The sequence below is a fragment of the Silene latifolia genome, chromosome 2 (genome assembly GCF_048544455.1).
Source record: "Silene latifolia isolate original U9 population chromosome 2, ASM4854445v1, whole genome shotgun sequence".
In the NCBI taxonomy this organism is placed as follows: domain Eukaryota; kingdom Viridiplantae; phylum Streptophyta; class Magnoliopsida; order Caryophyllales; family Caryophyllaceae; genus Silene; species Silene latifolia.
Window position 1 is genome coordinate 198,884,816 of NC_133527.1, and position 18,238 is coordinate 198,903,053.

General features: G+C 34.3%; 2 protein-coding genes, 6 non-coding genes and 1 pseudogene across 11 annotated transcripts; all 9 read right to left on the reverse strand.

Annotated features, from left to right (window-relative positions):
* Nucleotides 1-112: 112 nt before the first annotated feature.
* On the reverse strand, nucleotides 113-2,883 carry LOC141644394 (signal peptidase complex subunit 1-like). 4 transcript variants are annotated; one of them, XM_074453917.1, is made up of 3 exons: nucleotides 2,794-2,883; nucleotides 2,327-2,693; nucleotides 113-479 (listed from the first exon to the last, which is right to left on the reverse strand). In XM_074453917.1, exon 2 carries the CDS (start codon nucleotides 2,627-2,629, stop codon nucleotides 2,348-2,350), a length of 282 nt encoding a protein of 93 aa, XP_074310018.1. In that variant the 5' UTR covers nucleotides 2,630-2,693; nucleotides 2,794-2,883; the 3' UTR covers nucleotides 113-479; nucleotides 2,327-2,347. The 4 variants fall into 4 exon arrangements, with proteins under 4 accessions (XP_074310018.1, XP_074310020.1, XP_074310017.1 ...); XM_074453919.1 differs by having other exon boundaries at nucleotides 2,327-2,658; nucleotides 2,794-2,878; XM_074453916.1 differs by lacking the exon at nucleotides 113-479 and having other exon boundaries at nucleotides 2,192-2,693.
* Nucleotides 2,884-9,520: 6,637 nt separating this feature from the next.
* LOC141644395 (large ribosomal subunit protein uL22y) lies at nucleotides 9,521-14,685 on the reverse strand. Its single transcript, XM_074453920.1, has 7 exons — nucleotides 14,597-14,685; nucleotides 14,432-14,468; nucleotides 14,298-14,338; nucleotides 10,245-10,475; nucleotides 10,061-10,163; nucleotides 9,905-9,972; nucleotides 9,521-9,817 (listed from the first exon to the last, which is right to left on the reverse strand). The coding sequence occupies exons 1-7, from the start codon at nucleotides 14,597-14,599 to the stop codon at nucleotides 9,770-9,772; spliced, it is 531 nt and encodes a 176-aa protein (XP_074310021.1). The 5' UTR covers nucleotides 14,600-14,685; the 3' UTR covers nucleotides 9,521-9,769.
* Nucleotides 11,170-11,299, reverse strand: LOC141645276 (small nucleolar RNA snoR74). Its single transcript, XR_012544858.1, has one exon. It is a non-coding gene; the product is annotated as a small nucleolar RNA snoR74 (small nucleolar RNA).
* LOC141645278 (small nucleolar RNA snoR74) lies at nucleotides 11,968-12,097 on the reverse strand. Its single transcript, XR_012544860.1, has one exon. It is a non-coding gene; the product is annotated as a small nucleolar RNA snoR74 (small nucleolar RNA).
* Nucleotides 12,229-12,358, reverse strand: LOC141645280 (small nucleolar RNA snoR74). The gene has a single exon (XR_012544862.1). It is a non-coding gene; the product is annotated as a small nucleolar RNA snoR74 (small nucleolar RNA).
* Nucleotides 13,038-13,167, reverse strand: LOC141645277 (small nucleolar RNA snoR74). Its single transcript, XR_012544859.1, has one exon. It is a non-coding gene; the product is annotated as a small nucleolar RNA snoR74 (small nucleolar RNA).
* LOC141645281 (small nucleolar RNA snoR74) lies at nucleotides 13,292-13,423 on the reverse strand. The gene has a single exon (XR_012544863.1). It is a non-coding gene; the product is annotated as a small nucleolar RNA snoR74 (small nucleolar RNA).
* LOC141645282 (small nucleolar RNA snoR74) lies at nucleotides 13,726-13,855 on the reverse strand. The gene has a single exon (XR_012544864.1). It is a non-coding gene; the product is annotated as a small nucleolar RNA snoR74 (small nucleolar RNA).
* Nucleotides 13,980-14,084, reverse strand: LOC141645283 (small nucleolar RNA snoR74; annotated as a pseudogene).
* Nucleotides 14,686-18,238: the final 3,553 nt, after the last annotated feature.

The window sequence follows — 18,238 nt, forward strand, 5'->3', positions numbered from 1 at the left end:
CCTTGCGTTTGTTCAATTTGTTGAAAATATTTCTCAAACAAACGCATGGAAATGAAATGATAGAGAGAGTAATGAAGGGACCGGCACTAGTTAATAGAAGTCCATCTTAGTTCCTCCACCTCAACTATTCCTTCAGAAAAAAAAGGGGATAGCAAAGAAATTCAGAAGTCATCTACCAACAATGTTTATAGACTAACTATAAACTTCGATTCTACTCATAATACAGCAACACGAGCGACAGAAGTAGCAACCATTGGACCTCTAAGTTCTCTCACCAACAATTCTACAGCACCACCGGTCCACCACAATACACGGTATTTAAAAACATAGATCCTACTCATTCTTAGATCTTATGACAATAGCTAAAGAAGCGGACAACAATTGATCTTAAATTTCATTAACAACAATTAAATGGTCGCCCCAGCACAAACTAACCACCAAATTAGATCCTTCACAATATCACAGTGCCTCATGAGCTCCTGCATCGCATGTCCGTAAATTTAGTAAACCATTTTCCTTTATTCCACCATAATCCAGATTCAAAAATATAGTGAATCATTTAACTTCATTGAAAATAGAAACACAGACTAACCAATTCAAATATCTAATAATGGAACAGCAAAAGATCCAGCATAAACTCAATTTTACTGCCTAATGCCTACAGCAGAACTTGGTTTAGACCGTAACTCAAAAGGTAATGATCAAGGGATATGAAATGTTCCGCTACAAACTCAATCCAACAATATCTACGTCATTCTACGCACATTGTCCCATACAAAGAAGCTCAATTGTGTCGCAACACTCCTACCCGATTCGTAATACATCCCAACACTAGCACGTTAAGCACCTTCACTAGATAAGTTACAAGCAAAAAAAGCCAGCAAAGTAGTGATGTTTCCTCATAGGATCACAGAACTCTCACACTGGCTCAGGCACTAACTTTCATCCTTCAGTATTAAGGTCATAAATCCGAAAACACAAACATAAACACCACTAATACCTCACCATTCACCAAGAGAAGAATGTAGCATAAAAGGTCTATCGTCCTATGAATTTACTATGACACCGCTATACTCCCTCAGTTCCAATCATTTGTTTACTTTGATTACCACATTAGAAGGGGCCGGCATTACTTTATAGAAGTTCATCTTAGTTCCTCCACCTCAAATATACCTTCAGAAAAACGGGAGATAACAAAGAAATTCAGAAGTCATCTATCAACAGTGATTCGAGATTAACTACAAACTTAGATCCTATTCATACTACAATCTTACAGCAACAATAGCAACAGAAGTAGCCACCAATGAATCTCTAAGTTCTCTCACCATCAATTCTACAGCGCTACCTCAATATGGATTATTTACACACTTAGATCCCACTCATTCTCAGATCATGTAATGATGATAGCTAAAGAAGTGAACTACAATTGATCTTAGAACAATTCCATAGTCACCATAGCACAAACTAACCATCAAATTAGATCCTTCACAGTACCACAGTGCCTCATGAGCTCATTCAAATGAGGGTCAAGGGGGGTTGCATGTCCGTAAATTTAGTTAACCATTTTCCTTTATTCCACCATAATCCAGATTCAAAATATAGTGAATCATTTGACTTTATTGAAAACGAGAACACAAACTAACCGCTCCAGAAATCGAACAATGGAACAGCTAAAAATGCAGCTGACTTCTGAAACGTGAGAAGATTTCAAAATTCCTAGTGTTTAAAAGGTATTCAGCATGAACTCAATTTTACTGCTTAATGCCTACAGCAGAACATGGTTTAGATCATAACTCAAAAGGTAATGATCAAGGGATATGAGATGTTCCGATACAAACTCAATCCAACAATATCTACGCCATTCTACGCACATTACCCCATACAAAGAAGCTCAATTGTGTCACAACACTCCAAAGCAATCCCTATTCGTAAAACACCCTAACCCTAACCCTAACCCTAACACCTTCACTGGATAAGTTATAAGCAAAACGGCCAGCAAAGTAGTTACATTTCCGCATAGAATCATAGAGCTCTGACGCTAGCTCAGGCACTAACATTCTTCCTCCAGCATTAAATCATGACATATCCATAAACCAAATAAAACCTAATACTATCCTCGAACAAGCCGAGTTTACCTTTGGTTAAAACACCCACCCAAATAAAAAAAACAAAAGAAGGTAAACAAATGACGGGGACAAAGGGAGTATAAATTCAAGCTCGAGTCAAAATCCAGAACAAATCCATCACAATTCTACCAACATTTAACAAGAACATTACAAAAACCATATAAAAGTGCAAATTGATAATTTCATCATAAAGTATATACCTAATTTTAATTCCAAAACATTCACTTATTCTTATTAGATTTCTTCTTAGAAGAAACAGCAGCAGATTGCGGCTTAGGATAGCGTTCGGCATCAGCAGAATCAAGCCAATTAAGAGGATGACGATTAAACCAAGGCCAATTAGGGATAATCATGAAAGCAGTCAAAACGACGCCGGATACATAGATGATGATCATCATTTGGAAAGATGCAAGTACATAACCAGTTAGGAATGCTGCTGCTGCGCTGAGTAACAGCATTATTTGCATTAATTGTTCAGCTAATTTCTGACCTTGCCAATCCATAGTTTGATTTGATTGTAGATGATGAAACCCTAGAAAATTAGTGTAATTGTTGTTATGATTGTTACTGCAATATTTAGAATTTAGATCATACTGTTAGGAATCTTAGGATTAATTGAGTATTGTAAATAAAAGTAATGAAAAATGAAGAAGAGAGAAAGAGTTACCGGCGAGTACCGCAACTGTGTTAGAGATGGAGCGAGAGAACTGTGAATATTGGCACACCGAGTTTTGACACAAATTAAAACGGTTTTAATCAATCAATTTTTTTTAACAGTTAGAGGAGGTATCAACATACAATAACTCTACCGAGAGTCTTATTTGCATATAAGACATTAACCGCTACAATTTGTGTATATATATATGCTTTGACGCTTTGTAAAAATTAGATCAATTCATGTTGAGCAATTTCATTCTTTTATTTTGTATATACAAACTGCTCTTAATCCTATTATGATTAGAGATTAATACTGCTATTTATTTTATATTATTCTCTAGATTATTTTTAGTTACGATGTGATCTTTTAATTTTTGGTTTATTTTAATCGTTATCGTATTTTTTTAAGTAATTTACATCCGGTTGTAATCACAACCTTTTATAAGATTTTCGTTTTCTTCATAAAATTAATATAAATTGGCGACTTAGATTAAGTTTCAATTTTCAATATTGTTCTAATAGATAATTATACGTCAATGTGACAATTCAGTGGGAAGGAAAACTTTGTACGATCTTTTGGTATGAGATGATAAACCTGTACTCGGGCCGGGTTTGGCTGGCCAGGGGGCGGGCCGAGTTCTCCTGGTCAGACCCGGGCCAGGCCAGGGGGAGGGGCGGGCTGGGCTGGGATATGCTTGACCCGGACCATGCCCGAGGCAGGCCAAGGACGGGCCAGGCTGTCGGCTCTTACCAATTTATTTTTATTTCTTATTATTTTTGCTAAAATGACGGGCCAAGGCCGGCCCGGGATGGAATTTTATGACCATGACCAGGCCCGGGGCCAGGAGAGGCCAAGACCGACCGGGCTGGGTCAGGTCAAGTTGCATAAAATAACGTGCCAAGACGGGTCTGGGCCGGGCCGGGCCGGATCAGCTCGTGCTAATGGCCAACTCTAAGAGGTGAACTACAAAAGTTTATGTGAAGTATTTTAAGTACTTTTGATTCATTTTAGTTTTTCATAACAAATTAAAATTCATATGGCTTCATATATGCCTGCCAAATCGCTTATCTTTTCTTTATTGCATATGTTATTCTGGGTTTTTTCAAAAAGTTGAGGAAGACATGGGTATTACATTTAGGCCCGTGCATCGCACGGGAATTAAATCTAGTATATAACTAAATGAGGCTTTTTTTTCCTAATTATACTATTAGCATTAGAATTAGGAGAAATTAATTATTTAAAATTTTTCTATTATAATTAGGAATAGAATTTTCCTATTAGAAATAGGAAATAAATTAATTATTTTACAATTTTCCTATTAGAAATAGGAAATAAATTAACAATTTATTAAGACTTTTTTTCCTAATTATACTATTAGAATTAGGAGATAATAATTATTTAAAAATTTTCTATTATAATTAGGAATATGATTTTCCTATTAGAAATGAGAATTAATTAATTATTTTACAATTTTATTATTAGAAACAGGAAATAAATTAATTATCTACAATTTATTAATACTAAAAAATTATTCATTAGTATTTGTTCACTTTTTATTAAATTAGAAGGAAAAAAAACCTTTAATATATTTATAATATCCAATTTTATGACAACTTCCGATTAAAAAAATGAGGTATTATGAGGCTAAAAGGCCCTAGGCCGAACTGGGTTGTGACAAATGTGCATGCATAATACGTACTACATGTAATTTACTCGTGTAAAGAGTAAAATGAACGCTGAAATATGCCCCTACGTCTTTTGTTATTGCTAATGTCATATTTAATTATACATAATACGAAGTTTATTTTTCAAATGTCATATGTATTTCTCCTACTAATTTTAAAGTTATTTCCCTCACAATACACTTCAACTTCTATTGATATAATTTATTATTATATTATTTACATTCATTTGTCATTATATAAAAGTATATTAATCAAAAATTAAATAAGATATTCACAAATTATTGATAAGTACAAAGTTTGATATCTATTTTGATGGGGCATATTCTGCATCCGCTGACCGAGTCAACATATTGAGCAAGGTCAAAGATATCCACAGCAAGTCAACGACTTAGACAGACTAGCCGACGCAACCTGTCGGCCTGTCACTTGGGTCTCGGCTGGGACAACTAGCCAGCCGGGGAACATATCCGCGTACTCATATCCAAGGCCCCTCGGCGGCGAGTCAACGGGGCCCGCCGGCCTGCCATGGGTCCCTCAGCCGAGGGTAGAACGGTCTATCCACCTGCTAGCCACTTGGCCACTTGGCCACTACGTGACAAAAGGTGAAAGTCTATAAATACTCCTCAACCCTCATTGAGGAGAGGATCCCAAAAAAGAACCTAAACACCTCATAATCTGGTAATATCTTCCTTATCTCTCTACAATATATTTAGCCAAGTAATACATAAACTTAATCCTCTTAAGTTTACTGACTTGAGCGTCGGAGTGAGTACGCTCGGCAAAAGCCGAGCCCTCAGTTTGTTCACTGTTTCAGGAGAGGCCAAAGGATGACTCGATCAAAGACATCATTCTATAAGCCACGAGTGGTAACAATACTTGCTTCGGAATTACACCCGGAACATATTTTTCAAGGAGTATTAAAAGATAAAGAAAGTTGCTGCTAATATGCGAATCGAAATATCATATTATGACAAATGAGTAAATGTTTTGAAAAACTTTATTGTGCGATTGTTTTACAATTTAAAGTAAAAATGGTACCACGAGTAATAAGATAGATTTGAATGAGGCTTGAAGGTAAATTAGATACACTTATTATAGAAATATGTATAAGGTTAAGATTCAATTCAAGCAACGATCAACATTAAAAAAAACGTCATGATAAACACATAAAAGGGTAAGACCGTAAGAGTATTCTTTCCCTAACATAGTGAAGACCGTCTCTCTCAAGCTTTTCTTCTGACAAATTTACATGCATAAAAAACGGTATTATTCAATTATATGGAACAAACTAATTATTGTTGATGCTATAATTTTTTTTGGGTGTAAATTGAGAACATCATCACTATAATTTCGGGAGAGATACGAATTGGGGAAGGGTGAGACATATTCGTCATGCATAATACGATGTTTTAACCACCTTTAGGCAAAAATATAAAAATAAATGAAAAAATTTAAACCTAAAAGGGGGTCACGTACTTGTCAACTCTTCTATAGTTCTCTACCGCATTAATATTCTCATGAAGTTTATGGCATTTATTTCATATTAATGAAAAAAATGATTTTACTGCTTCGTACAATTTGTGATTTATAACTTTTAGCTAACTTATTTGAACTTGCTTAAATTTATATATTTTAAGTGAAGAATATTAACTATAAATATGATAAAGATAAAGTTTGATCTTTAATTTCGTCGGAGATAAAAAAAAACTCAATTTTTTATTTTCTTATAATATACTAATTAAAGGTCATAATGTAAAACAGGAAATTACACCACAGTCTACTATTTCAATATGTCGATGATCAACACTCAAAATAGCACATTTGTTATTTAAATAGTGTAAAAACTCTCAAAATGCTAAAAAAAATGTTCAATCTGTCGTTATCAAAGAAAACCTGAGTTTCTGCATTTTTTTTCTCATGTTCAACTTGATCTTTACGGGATGTAAATGTGATGAAGTTCAGAAAGTAGCGGATAGTTTTCTGTTAGTTAGATGGACTTTTCAAGAGAAAGATGAAAGCTTTGCATTTTAGACCGTTTTATGTGTGAACCGAGGGGATTAAGTAGTGGGCTAAAGGTTGTTTCGAGTGGGAATGAGGTTGATTGACTAAAGTTTTTCCTTAGTAGATCTAGAAAGGAGATAATAATTATGAGAAAATAAAATTTGAAGAAAAAAAGGACAATAAAAATGAGATGGAGGTAGTAAGATTTATTTATACAAAATGAAATAAATAGCAAAGTTCGTGTATATATAAAATATTCAAACTTATTTAGTTTACAAACATAGTACCCAAACACTTTGTTTGAGTATCTGGAATGGAGGTCGGGGAGGGGACGAGAAAAAGATTAGGAAGGGAAAGGGAGAGGGATAAGAGGGAAGATTGCTTCTTAAACTTTTCTTTGTTGAAGGAGAAATAAATTGTCTTCGATAAGGGAGACGAGGATCCATATTATCTAGAGTAAAGATTGGTGTTTCATGAAGCTGAATGTGATTTATGACTTCTTAGATGTAAAATGTGGCAGAAAGGTAGTGATAGTGGTAGTGGATTGGAGGTTGTTTCAAGTAGTTAGAACTAATCACAGTGGCTGATGTTTTATTTTGCGAGTAAATTAGTGGGGTGGAGGGAGGGTGCATTTGTGGAGGGTGATGAGTTTAACGAGGATAGTGATAATAAATAAGGTTATTTATCAGCAAAATATCGCTTGCATTAAAACATATAGGTAACATGAATAATAACAAGAAACCTCAAAAGATCATACTGATAAACTTAATCTTGACCCCCATCAATCCAAATTAAAGTAAAATCTTAATTCTAACAACATTGTCGAGAGCAAGGGTTAGTTTCCATTGTATTGTAGATTTTTCTAGAAGTAAGGGTTTAGTTTTTCACTTGGTTGGATAAATTTGAGAGAAGTTTCGAAGACAAAGATCCATTTTTCAAGGGATGGGATTGTTTTAGATCATGTGTGTGAATAAGGAAGAAAAATAAGGGTCTGCGTGAAGGATTTTGTTTCAAATGAGAAGATGTGGGGCAAGACTATTGTTATAGTGATGTGTCATAAGCAACCCCAGTCATGTAGTATTGCGTTGGAATTTGGTTCACATTCAAAGGTACGTCAATAGTTTGACCGGGAGATATAACATTTAACTACCTGTAAATGTTTTTACGTAACTACCATTTGATCCAACAATGATTAAATTATGGTTGTTATTCTAAAGAAGGAGATTTGTTGCATCATTGAGTTGATTAAGTAAAGTAGATATTATTGTTTTCCTTGACCAGTTAAAAAACAAATAGGTATTAATGAACAAAATCTAAAAACTCATCAGTCCCAAGTATCATATATATAAACTTCATATTGGTTTTATTTTCCTAAAAAAAAACATTGTCGAGAGAAAGGGTTAGTTTCCATTGGATGGTGGATTTTTCTAGAAGTAGGGGTTTAGTTTTTCGCTTGGTTGGATAAATTTGAGATAAGTTTCGGAGACAAGGATCGATCTTTCAAGGGATGAGATTGTTTTAGATCATGTGTGTGAATAGGGAACAAAAATAGAGGTCTGCGTGAAAAATTTTGTTTCAAATGAGAAGATGAGGTCCAAAACTATTGCTATAGAGAGAAAAAGGGGGGAGGGGGTGTAATATTGTGTTGGAATTTGATTCACATTCAAACGTACTTGTATAGTTTGACCGGGATATATAACATTCTACCTACCTCTAAATGATTTTACATAATTACAATTTGATTAAGCAATGATTAAATTATGGTTGTTATTCGAAAGAAGGAGAATTGTTGCATCATTGAGTTGATTATGCAGAGTAGATATTATTGTTTTCCTTGACCAATTGAAAAACAAACTATTAATGAACAAATTCTAAAAACTATCAGTCCAAGTATCATATATATAAACTTGATTTTGGTTTTATTTTCCTAAAAAAAAGTATTTTATTAATCAAACACTCTTTTATTCTTATGTCAATATTATGTTAACACGGGAATTATTTATTGGTCATGCGGCATACATAAAATCTTAGACATGAACGATGTACTATATGTCTATATTCCATTTATTGTGAAATTTATCACACATTATTTTAATATCCGTGCAACGCACGGGCAAGAAAACTAGTTTAATGTAAAATCGCCTACTTAATGAACCAAGTTATACAAAGCCAACAAAGGTAAATACAGAGTTTTTTTTTTTTCTTTTTTTACAATAGAGGGGACGAACCCCGAACAAACACAATATTAGAACCAAACATATTTTTGCTATTTCATGTGAATTGTACAAGGGAGTTAAAATCCCGTGAGTTGCAAATTAATTCGGGAATTCAATGTCTGGATGAACCAAACAAGCACTAAATTGGACGTTTGATGACTTTGTGAGTTTGTGATGAATAAGTATCAATTGGAATTTTGATGACAATTGTGATTTTTTTTTTTTTGGTCTAAACCATCCGGTAATCCGAACCACATTGGGCCGACTAATCCGGATTTCGGGGCGTGTCCAAGGATTACGGTATTTAAACCCCTCCCAATCGCAGTTGTGGGGGATCGATCCGCAGACCTCCCTACCAAGCGCAACCCCATGTTACCACTGCGCCAACCAACGATTGGTATTTTGATGACAATTGTGATTTAATAATGGGATATTCTACAGTCATTCCGTATTTTTTTTGTTTTCTACGTGGTAACCTCAATTTTAACAGAAAAGCATTTGACTATACATAACTCACGATCCCGGGTTCCGAAAGAGAATTCAAATTAAAAGTATCATAAAGAAAGCACTTGCTTAAAAAAATTGGCGTGGATGCAGAAAAACGTCAAGGAAGAGTAGTAGATTATTGGGACTTGTCGCAAAGATGGTACATTGGTACTCCAATAGTCCAAAAACTTGTACCAGCAAGGTGTCGTTAAGAGAGAGTATATATAATAATTCAGCTCAGCTCCAAGCCTAGATTATGGATGCGAGAAAGAATAGATTAGCCTTGTAAATTGTAATGTTGATCGGTCTCTGTTTCGTCAATAGATACTAAATTTAAACACGAAGATATAACTGAGTACATTGCAAGAGCATATACTATAATCTTGCAAACATGAACAGAAAGCCAACACTTGAAGGAATCTACAGTGTTGTCGGAAACACCAAAAAGACAATTAATTAGTTTGGGATGAAGATTGTAGTGTTCACAAAATCAAGCTCACGACATGATAAACATCAAAACTTGTCTCAAATCTAGCAATGATATCAATTGCCTAGGTATGCTTGGGCTGATGTCCTTGATTTGCTACCTCGTAGTGCTTAAGCTTGCGACCTCTTAGATTTGCTTGGAGCCAACTGCGTCTCGGCCTGAAAAAAACAAATAGCAATTAACAAGGCAGGACGCAGGACATGTACTATCAAATATAGATCATGTTGCTACAAAATATAGCATACCTCTTTCTTAACTGGCTCTTCCTTTTCAGACAAAACCAACTCAATATGGCAAGGGTGCGACATGTAAGCTGTCGTGACAAGCATACGATCAGGCATTAGGTTACATACATTAATCATGTAATCAAAAGCACAAAACGAGTTTGAGAACAAACTTACGGTTAATCCTTCCGTGAGCACGGTATGTACGCCTCCTTTGTTTCTGGGCTTGGTTCACTTGGATGTGAGAGATGTAAAGTGAGTCGACGTCCAAACCTTTCATCTGCAATTAGTTCCAAGTATAAGTGCATCATAGAGCATCTACAAAACATACAAACATTGATCAAGGGGGGAAGAGGTCTACCTCTGCATTGCTTTCAGCATTCTTCAACAAATCAAGGATGAATTTGGCTGACTTAGCCGGCCAACGTCCTTGACCGTTGGAGTGTCGGCTCTTGGCTTGGGCAGTTCTACCAACACCACCACAGAAACGGCGGAAAGGAATAGCCTGCTTGTGAGCCAGCACATCCTCCAAGTACCTTTTGGCCTTGACCAAAGGCATCTTACGGAGAGAAAATGCAGTCTCCCTGGTGTTCTGCAGACATTGAAAGAAACATATGAGAATTGTACATGCTACACATTTATGTTGCCTTAAGTAAAATAATAAAATGGAAACTTCATTCACCATCAAAACAGAGAGTATTTACACGACGGAAACATACTAATTTCCAACATATTCATCTTTATCCACAAATCTATAGATAACACAACAACGCAAACACCATGCGTATATACTAAATTACTAATCCCTCCCTAGTCCCCCTTATACTAAAAGAATAAGAGATCTTAAAAAATTTCCCGCCTAAATGAATTTTGCTGTAATTGGGCTTTCATTATATCATATCTGTAATTGGGCTTTCATCATATCATATCTGTAATTGGGCTTTCATTATATTATATCTACAGCTGGATTAATACAAAACATAATAATAATAATAATAATAAATTTTACAATTAAATTTTAAATTGCGTTAAATATGAGTTGTATAATTGTTATTTTCTTTAATATTCCTATCTAAAAAACCGCGCATTCGCGCGGGATCTATACTAGTATTGTATTACCCCAAAGGCCTACTTTTAGTGAGGAGAAAACTGTGTCCATCGGGCTAATTCAATTATAGGGAAGAGTCATATATTCTAAGCTCATTTTTAATTGAACTAATAGAATATTACAACAGCAAAGCAATAAAATACTAAAACAAATAAATTGTCTCTGATACAGACAAATGGAATGTTCCATCATTTACTGAACCATCAGCCACTAAACACAACAGAGGTTCACCCAAGAACGATGCATCTTAATGTCCCTGAAGTTTACGAAAGCCTTGTTCAGAAATAAAAACAAAGCCTTGCTTTTTTCATCAGGTTTCAGACTTACAGATAAAGACTTAACAAATAGAGAGCCTACAACCATAATAGTCTCTTCAAATCTATCCAGATGGATACGAAGAACTTGCAGAATTTTGTCACAAGAACTCCCTCCTAAGTGCTACCCATTCCAAACTACCCATCCACTTTTCAAAGTCAAACTTGCTAATATTGACCCCAATTATATTTATTCAAAATTTAAAAATTCAAATATAAACTTACAAATTTACTTTTTTTATAATTTATAAAAGGAGGTTTCGGAAAATTATAATTTCAACACAAAAAATACTATAAAAATGAAGAAAAATGCGGTCAAAATAATGTCGTTTCATATACTGCAAAAAGTCAAATGGGTAGTTTGGAATAGGTAGGAGGTGGTACTCAAGGAGCCATTACAAGAGGAAAAAAGAAACCTCAACATATCAAGGAAATCAACCCAATGAGCAACAGTCATTGATATAAGAAACTTGAACAAAGGCAAAGAAATGTACAGAGAACTATTAAAGCATTAATAGAGTGTATCATAATTTGCAGAACGTTAAGCCACTAAGCCCACCAGAAGATCACTCACAAACAATGCATCACGTGTACATACTATCTTTAAGACCGGGTATAACAGATTAAAATCTAATATGAAATTGCAGAAAAATCTAACAACTAGTTGTCACATCATTTACTGAACCATCAGCCACTAAACACAACAGAGGTTCACCCAAGAACAATGCATCTTAATGTCCCTGAAGTTTACGAAAGCCTTGTTCAGAAATAAAAACAAAGCCTTGCTTTTTTCATCAGGTTTCAGACTTACAGATAAAGACTTGACAAATAGAGAGCCTACAACCATAATAGTCTCCTCAAATCTTAAGACCAGGTATAACAGATTAAAATCTAATATGAAATTGCAGAAAAATCTAACAACTAATTGTCACATCATTTACTGAACCATCAGCCACTAAACACAACAGAGGTTCACCCAAGAACAATGCATCTTAATGTCCCTGAAGTTTACGAAAGCCTTGTTCAGAAATAAAAATAAAGCCTTGCTTTTTTCATCAGGTTTCAGACTTACAGATAAAGACTTAACAAATAGGGAGCCTACAACCATAATAGTCTCCTCAAATCTATCCAAATGGATACAAAGAATTTGCAGAATTTTGTCACAAGAACTCCCTCCTAAGTCCTACCCATTCTAAACTACCCATCCACTTTTCAAAGTCAAACTTGCTAATATTGACCCCAATTATATTTATTCAAAATTTAAAAAATTAAATATAAACTTGACAAATTTACCTTTTTTATAATTTATAAAAGGAGGTTTCGGAAAATAATAATTTCAACACAAAAAAATACTATAAAAATGAAGAAAAACGGGGTCAAAATGTAGTCTCATATACTGCAAAAAGTCGAATGGGTAGTTTGGAATAGGTAGGAGGTGGTAGTTCTTATGGAGCCATTACAAGAGGAAAAAAAGAAACCTCAACATATCAGGCAAATCAACTCAGTGAGCAACACAGTCACTGATATAAGAAACTTGAACAAAGGCAAAGAAATGTACAGAGAACTATTACAGCATTAATAGAGTGTATCATCATTTGCTGAACTTTAAGCCACTAAGCCCACCAGAAGCTCACTCACAAACAATGCATCACGCATACATACTTATCTTTAAGACCGTGCATAACAGATAAAATCTAATATGAAATTGCAGAGAAATCTAACACAAGTAACTAGTTGTCACATCATTTACTGAACCATCAGCCACTAAACACAACAGAGGTTCACCCAAGAACAATGCATCTTAATATCCCTGAAGTTTACGAAAGCCTTGTTCAGAAATAAAAACAAAGCCTTGCTTTTTTCATCAGGTTGAATTGTTTCCTCAACACCATAAGAACTAATACAATAATCTAACTCAAATGTATATATTTCATCAATCCTAAGTGCAACTAGCGTTAATTTAAAGCACAACAGTAGAGAAATCAGAAATGTAGCACCGTTTACTGAACCTCCCATCATTGTAACACTCAAGCGGTTCACCCAATAACAATGAGACTTAAATTTCCCTGAAGTTTACGAGAGACCTATTCACAGTAGGTAATAGACCCCTGCTTTTTTTATCAGGCTACATGTGAAATTACAAATGCAGCACATACATCTTTTTGACAAACATTTCGATTCTCATTAAAAAACCAATGCAAATAAACTCAAACAAATTCCTTCATCAAAAAACTCGTCATACTTTATACAGTCATACATTAAAAACCAATGCACAGTTGCACACCAGAAGCTCACCCAAGAAAAATGCATCAAGTGTACATAAGACAAGTTATTGTTTTTCATCGGGTTATAATCTCGAAGACCAGATATACCAAATTAAAATATAACACAATACAGCACACAATTTGACCCAAGTAACTGGTTGTCACATCATTTACTGAACCATCAGCCACTAAACACAACAGAGGTTCACCCAAGAACAATGAAACTTACTGTCCCTGAAGTTTACGAAAGCCTTGTCCATAAATAAAAACAAAGCCTTGCTTTTTCATCAGGTTTAATTATTTGCTCAACACTATAAGAACCAATACAATATTTATAGCTCCTAAGTACATATTTCAGTCAATCCTAAACGGAACTAGCGTTAATTTAAGCACAACATTAGACAAATCAGAAATGTAGCATCGTTTACTGAACCTCACATCATTGGAACACTCAAGAGGTTCACCTAATAACAATGGGAACCTATTCACAGTAGGCAATAGACCCCTGCTTTATTCACGAATTCAGAACATAAACTCCAATATTTCATCAAACAATCAATTTAAATGAAATCCATTGCAATAAACTCTACTACTACTTGATCAAAAGTACGATAACACATCGTTAAGACTAATTAACTAAACGATCATAAATTAACAAAGCATTACTAAAACATCAAGCTCCAGAAATCCGAATAAATTAACAAAAATTGGATAAATCATGTATATACCTTGAAATGCACTCGAAGATCTGATCCCCTAGCCTTGCATGCTGAAATTAACGCAAAAAAAACATCAGAAACTACGAAAATCAAATCAAAAAATCAAACTAATTTAAGATAAAGATGCGAGAGTAATTACGTACATTTGGTAGGATTATCCGGTTCTTGAGAGTACTTCACCTGAAAAAAAAAAAACATGAGGAAGATAATTAGCATAAATTAGACGGTAAATAATCAGAGAATTAAGCAGAAGAATGAATAAAACGAAGCATTGCAAATTGAGAAGAAGAAGAATAAAGAGAAATCACCATTTTCGATTGATAGGGTTTAAGGATTAGTGACAATGCGAAAGAAGAGGAGGCTGTGATTGATTATAGAGTTAGGGTTTTAAATAAAGTTGTTGAATGTTGTTGAATCAGCCCTAAGACCCATCTTGGGCTTTTATTTGGGCTTACTTTATAGTTTACAATGTGGGCTGATTTATGACATGAAGAGTTGTGACTACGTGTTCTAGTTCTGTTAGTTTACAATGCCCCCTTCGTTTGTATTTTAGTTGGACCCTTGGACATGTTTTTAATTTCTATAAAGTTTATTGTTGTAAAAAAAAAATAATGACATGAAGAGTTATGAAGTCCTTTTGTGTAACACTAAACAAAAGTGTTCCCTCTAGGGTTTCTTCCTTGGGAGGGTTGTGCGTCCCTAGGCAGTTTCCTAGGTTTTTCTACCTTTTTCTCGCGATTTCTTTACAAAAATCCACGTGTCGTCTTCAATGAGATTTTGTGTTGTGCCAAAACCAAAAGATAAACAAATGACCGGGACAGAGAGAATATAGAAACAAACATTCTATCAACAACGATTTTGAGTTCTTTACTTAATGTAAATTAGTATAGATCCCGCGTGAATGCGCGGCTTTTTTAAATAGGAATATTAAAGAAAATAACAATTATACAACTGATATTTAACTCAATTTGAAATTCAATTGTAAAATTAATTATTATTAATATTTTGTATTATTCATTGGAAAGGGGAAAGTTCATTATAATCCAGTTGTAGATATAATATAATGAAAGCCCAATTATAGATATGATATAATGAAGGTCCAATTATAATCAAATTCATTTAGGCGGAAAAATTTTGGAGATTTTTTATTCTTTTAGTATAAGGGGGATTATTCTAATTTAAGGCCATTTTGGTTAGGGCATTGGCAATAGAAGGTTTGTCAAGGGTTTGTATGATGATATGTCCTCTATTTTTTAGGTTTGTCTATAAACCTTCTATTGCTAGACATAGGTGTTGAGGTTTGTAGTTAAGAAGGGTTACTAGATTGTATGCTGGTTTGTAGAGAGAGAGTAAGGGGAGGAATAATAATGTGGGCCACGTTATGAACTTTATAAAGGTTTATCTATTGTTGGGATATAGTTTGTTGGTAAATGGATTTGTATATTAGCTTATGTGGCATGAGAACAATCCTCTTAGAGGTTCATCTATTGCTAATGCCCTTAGTATATTTAATCGATGACTCACTAAACTAAGCCCGGCTAAATCTCCACATAATCATATTAGATGATGCAAATTATCCAAACTCACCTAAAAGGTAAAACACAAATATTTTTGTAAGACGGTTTTACTCAATTTATTGTAAAACAAGTTCCTTTTATAATTACTTTTACCCATGATTATACTCCCTCCTATTCAATATAAACTTCCCTATTTTCTTTTCCGTCTATTCACAATAACCTCCCTATTTCCTTTTTTGGTAAGTGTTTGTGTGGTCCAAATTTAATTGTATGGTAGGGTAGTGTATTTGTGTGATCCAAATTTATTTATATGATGGGGTAGTGTGTTTTCTTAATTTTTGTGTCAAAATAAAATGGGAGGTTTATTGTGAATAGGAGGGAGTATTTAACTTCGTCTGACACTATTTTCATATAAAATCGCTTTACACAAAATCAACAAAGGCCTTGTTAAAGCTCCACCCGAAATAGTATATTGTGTCACCAATCAAGTGTACGAGAAGACTAGTCGATGAGGAGGGCCGAAAGGCGGGCTGGCGGGGCCTTATCTATGACTTAATACCCATATGAGCTGGCTAAAATGACGGATCTGGGCTCCTTTTTCGGGCTTCAAAGTTCAAGAAAACGTCACTACAATTTCCAATAAGCAGCCTAAACGGGCATTTTTCAGGATCCCAGGAAATGCCAATTGAAAGGCATCACTTCCAAACTGTACGATTTTCCCTGTTTTTGTTCCTTCCGCAAATAATGCCAAGAACTCTAAAACACTACCATCATTTCACCAAACAATTCTAATCACTACCATCATTTCGCTAAACAATCAAAGACTATTGCTGATGATTTATTTGATAGAGTAATTGATTTTATTTAGACTATGTGTTAAGTGTTTAAATGAGTGGATATCATAACTCACAAGTACTTCAAATTACACGATCATAGAGTAATTGATTTTATTTTGATGCCTACGGAATTTAAACCCGGGTCATGAGTATAAGCTAGTTTATCAACTAAGCTAGTACTATGTAATATGTTTTCAGATACACGATCAATGAATTGTCGTTTAGTCAAATAAAATTTACATACTGCCAAAATAAACTACATAAGCTAAATGTCACAAAATATACACACAAATTAGTTTACTGCAGTATACATTACACATTTACCATATTTGTTTTGTATTAAATTGTCATTTTTCGTAGGCTCTCAAGTTTTGCTCGTTAACATGTACTCTAGCATGTAAAACAATTATCGACCATTAATAAAATGTTGACCAGAAAAATGTGTAAAACTTCTATCTATATTATATTTTTTCTTTAAAGAAAAAAATGATTCATTAATAGAACGACTCATGCACTTACAAAGAATATGCATAATCGAAAACCAATCTAATGACAAAAAAACCCACTAGGGATTTCAGAACATAATTTAACAATTCGGCTAAATTATTTTAGTTTCTAATGTATATCAACACTCTAGATAAGCTAATTATCTTACCTAACCCGTGTGTTAATGATATGCAAATCACAATACAACAAAGCTACTAGTAAAGTAGTAACACTGTATATAAATAGCGATAGAAAGGTGACTTGGTTGGCATCTTGATTAATTTTAGGTATAGCCGTATAGGTGAGACGACCTTATCATGTACTAATCATCAAGCACTAATATTACTACTTTAATTATTATATTAATTATGTGGTGGTGAGCGTATGTTAGTAGAAAAAGAAAAGCACTCAAACCCAACTTTAATCAACAAATTAATTAGTGTTTATTTGCATGAAGCGAGGTGTTAGTTGTTGGTTCAATTCAGCAAGATTTAGAAGGTTGTATATCATATCATACATTCATACTTCACCATCAAACTATCGATTCTTATATTGCAAAGAAAAATACTCGTACCAAATCAGATGATGTTAAGTAAACATGCAAACTACAAAGTATCAAATACTCCTACAAATTGGCGCCTAAATACACCAATAATGAAAATACGCCCTCTACTATGGACTTAAACACCTTAATATTTCGCATTCTGAGCAGATATTAATTAATTAGTTTAGTTGCGAAAGTCAGGACTCATGAGAGGTGATGCTCGTGACTTGGGTTCAAAACCCGTCAACAGCAAAATCGCCCTTATGGCTCCCTTTACACTAAAAAAATGTTTCGCATTCTGAAAAGAGAATAAAAATACTTCCTTCGTCTCAATTATTTGTTTTCTATTAATGGTAAGATTAGAGACATTATTGAAACAAAAAATAATGCTAACACTACCAACTAATAAGATGTGCCGTGCAAAAAATAAGAGTTTCAGTTGGACATTAGACCCTGAAAATGGGGCAAGGGCCATAGATTAATTAAGGAACACAAATTCTTGTTTGTGACGGCACATATCCGTCACTCTTGAGTGAAGAGTGACGGATACCATTTTACCTCACAAAG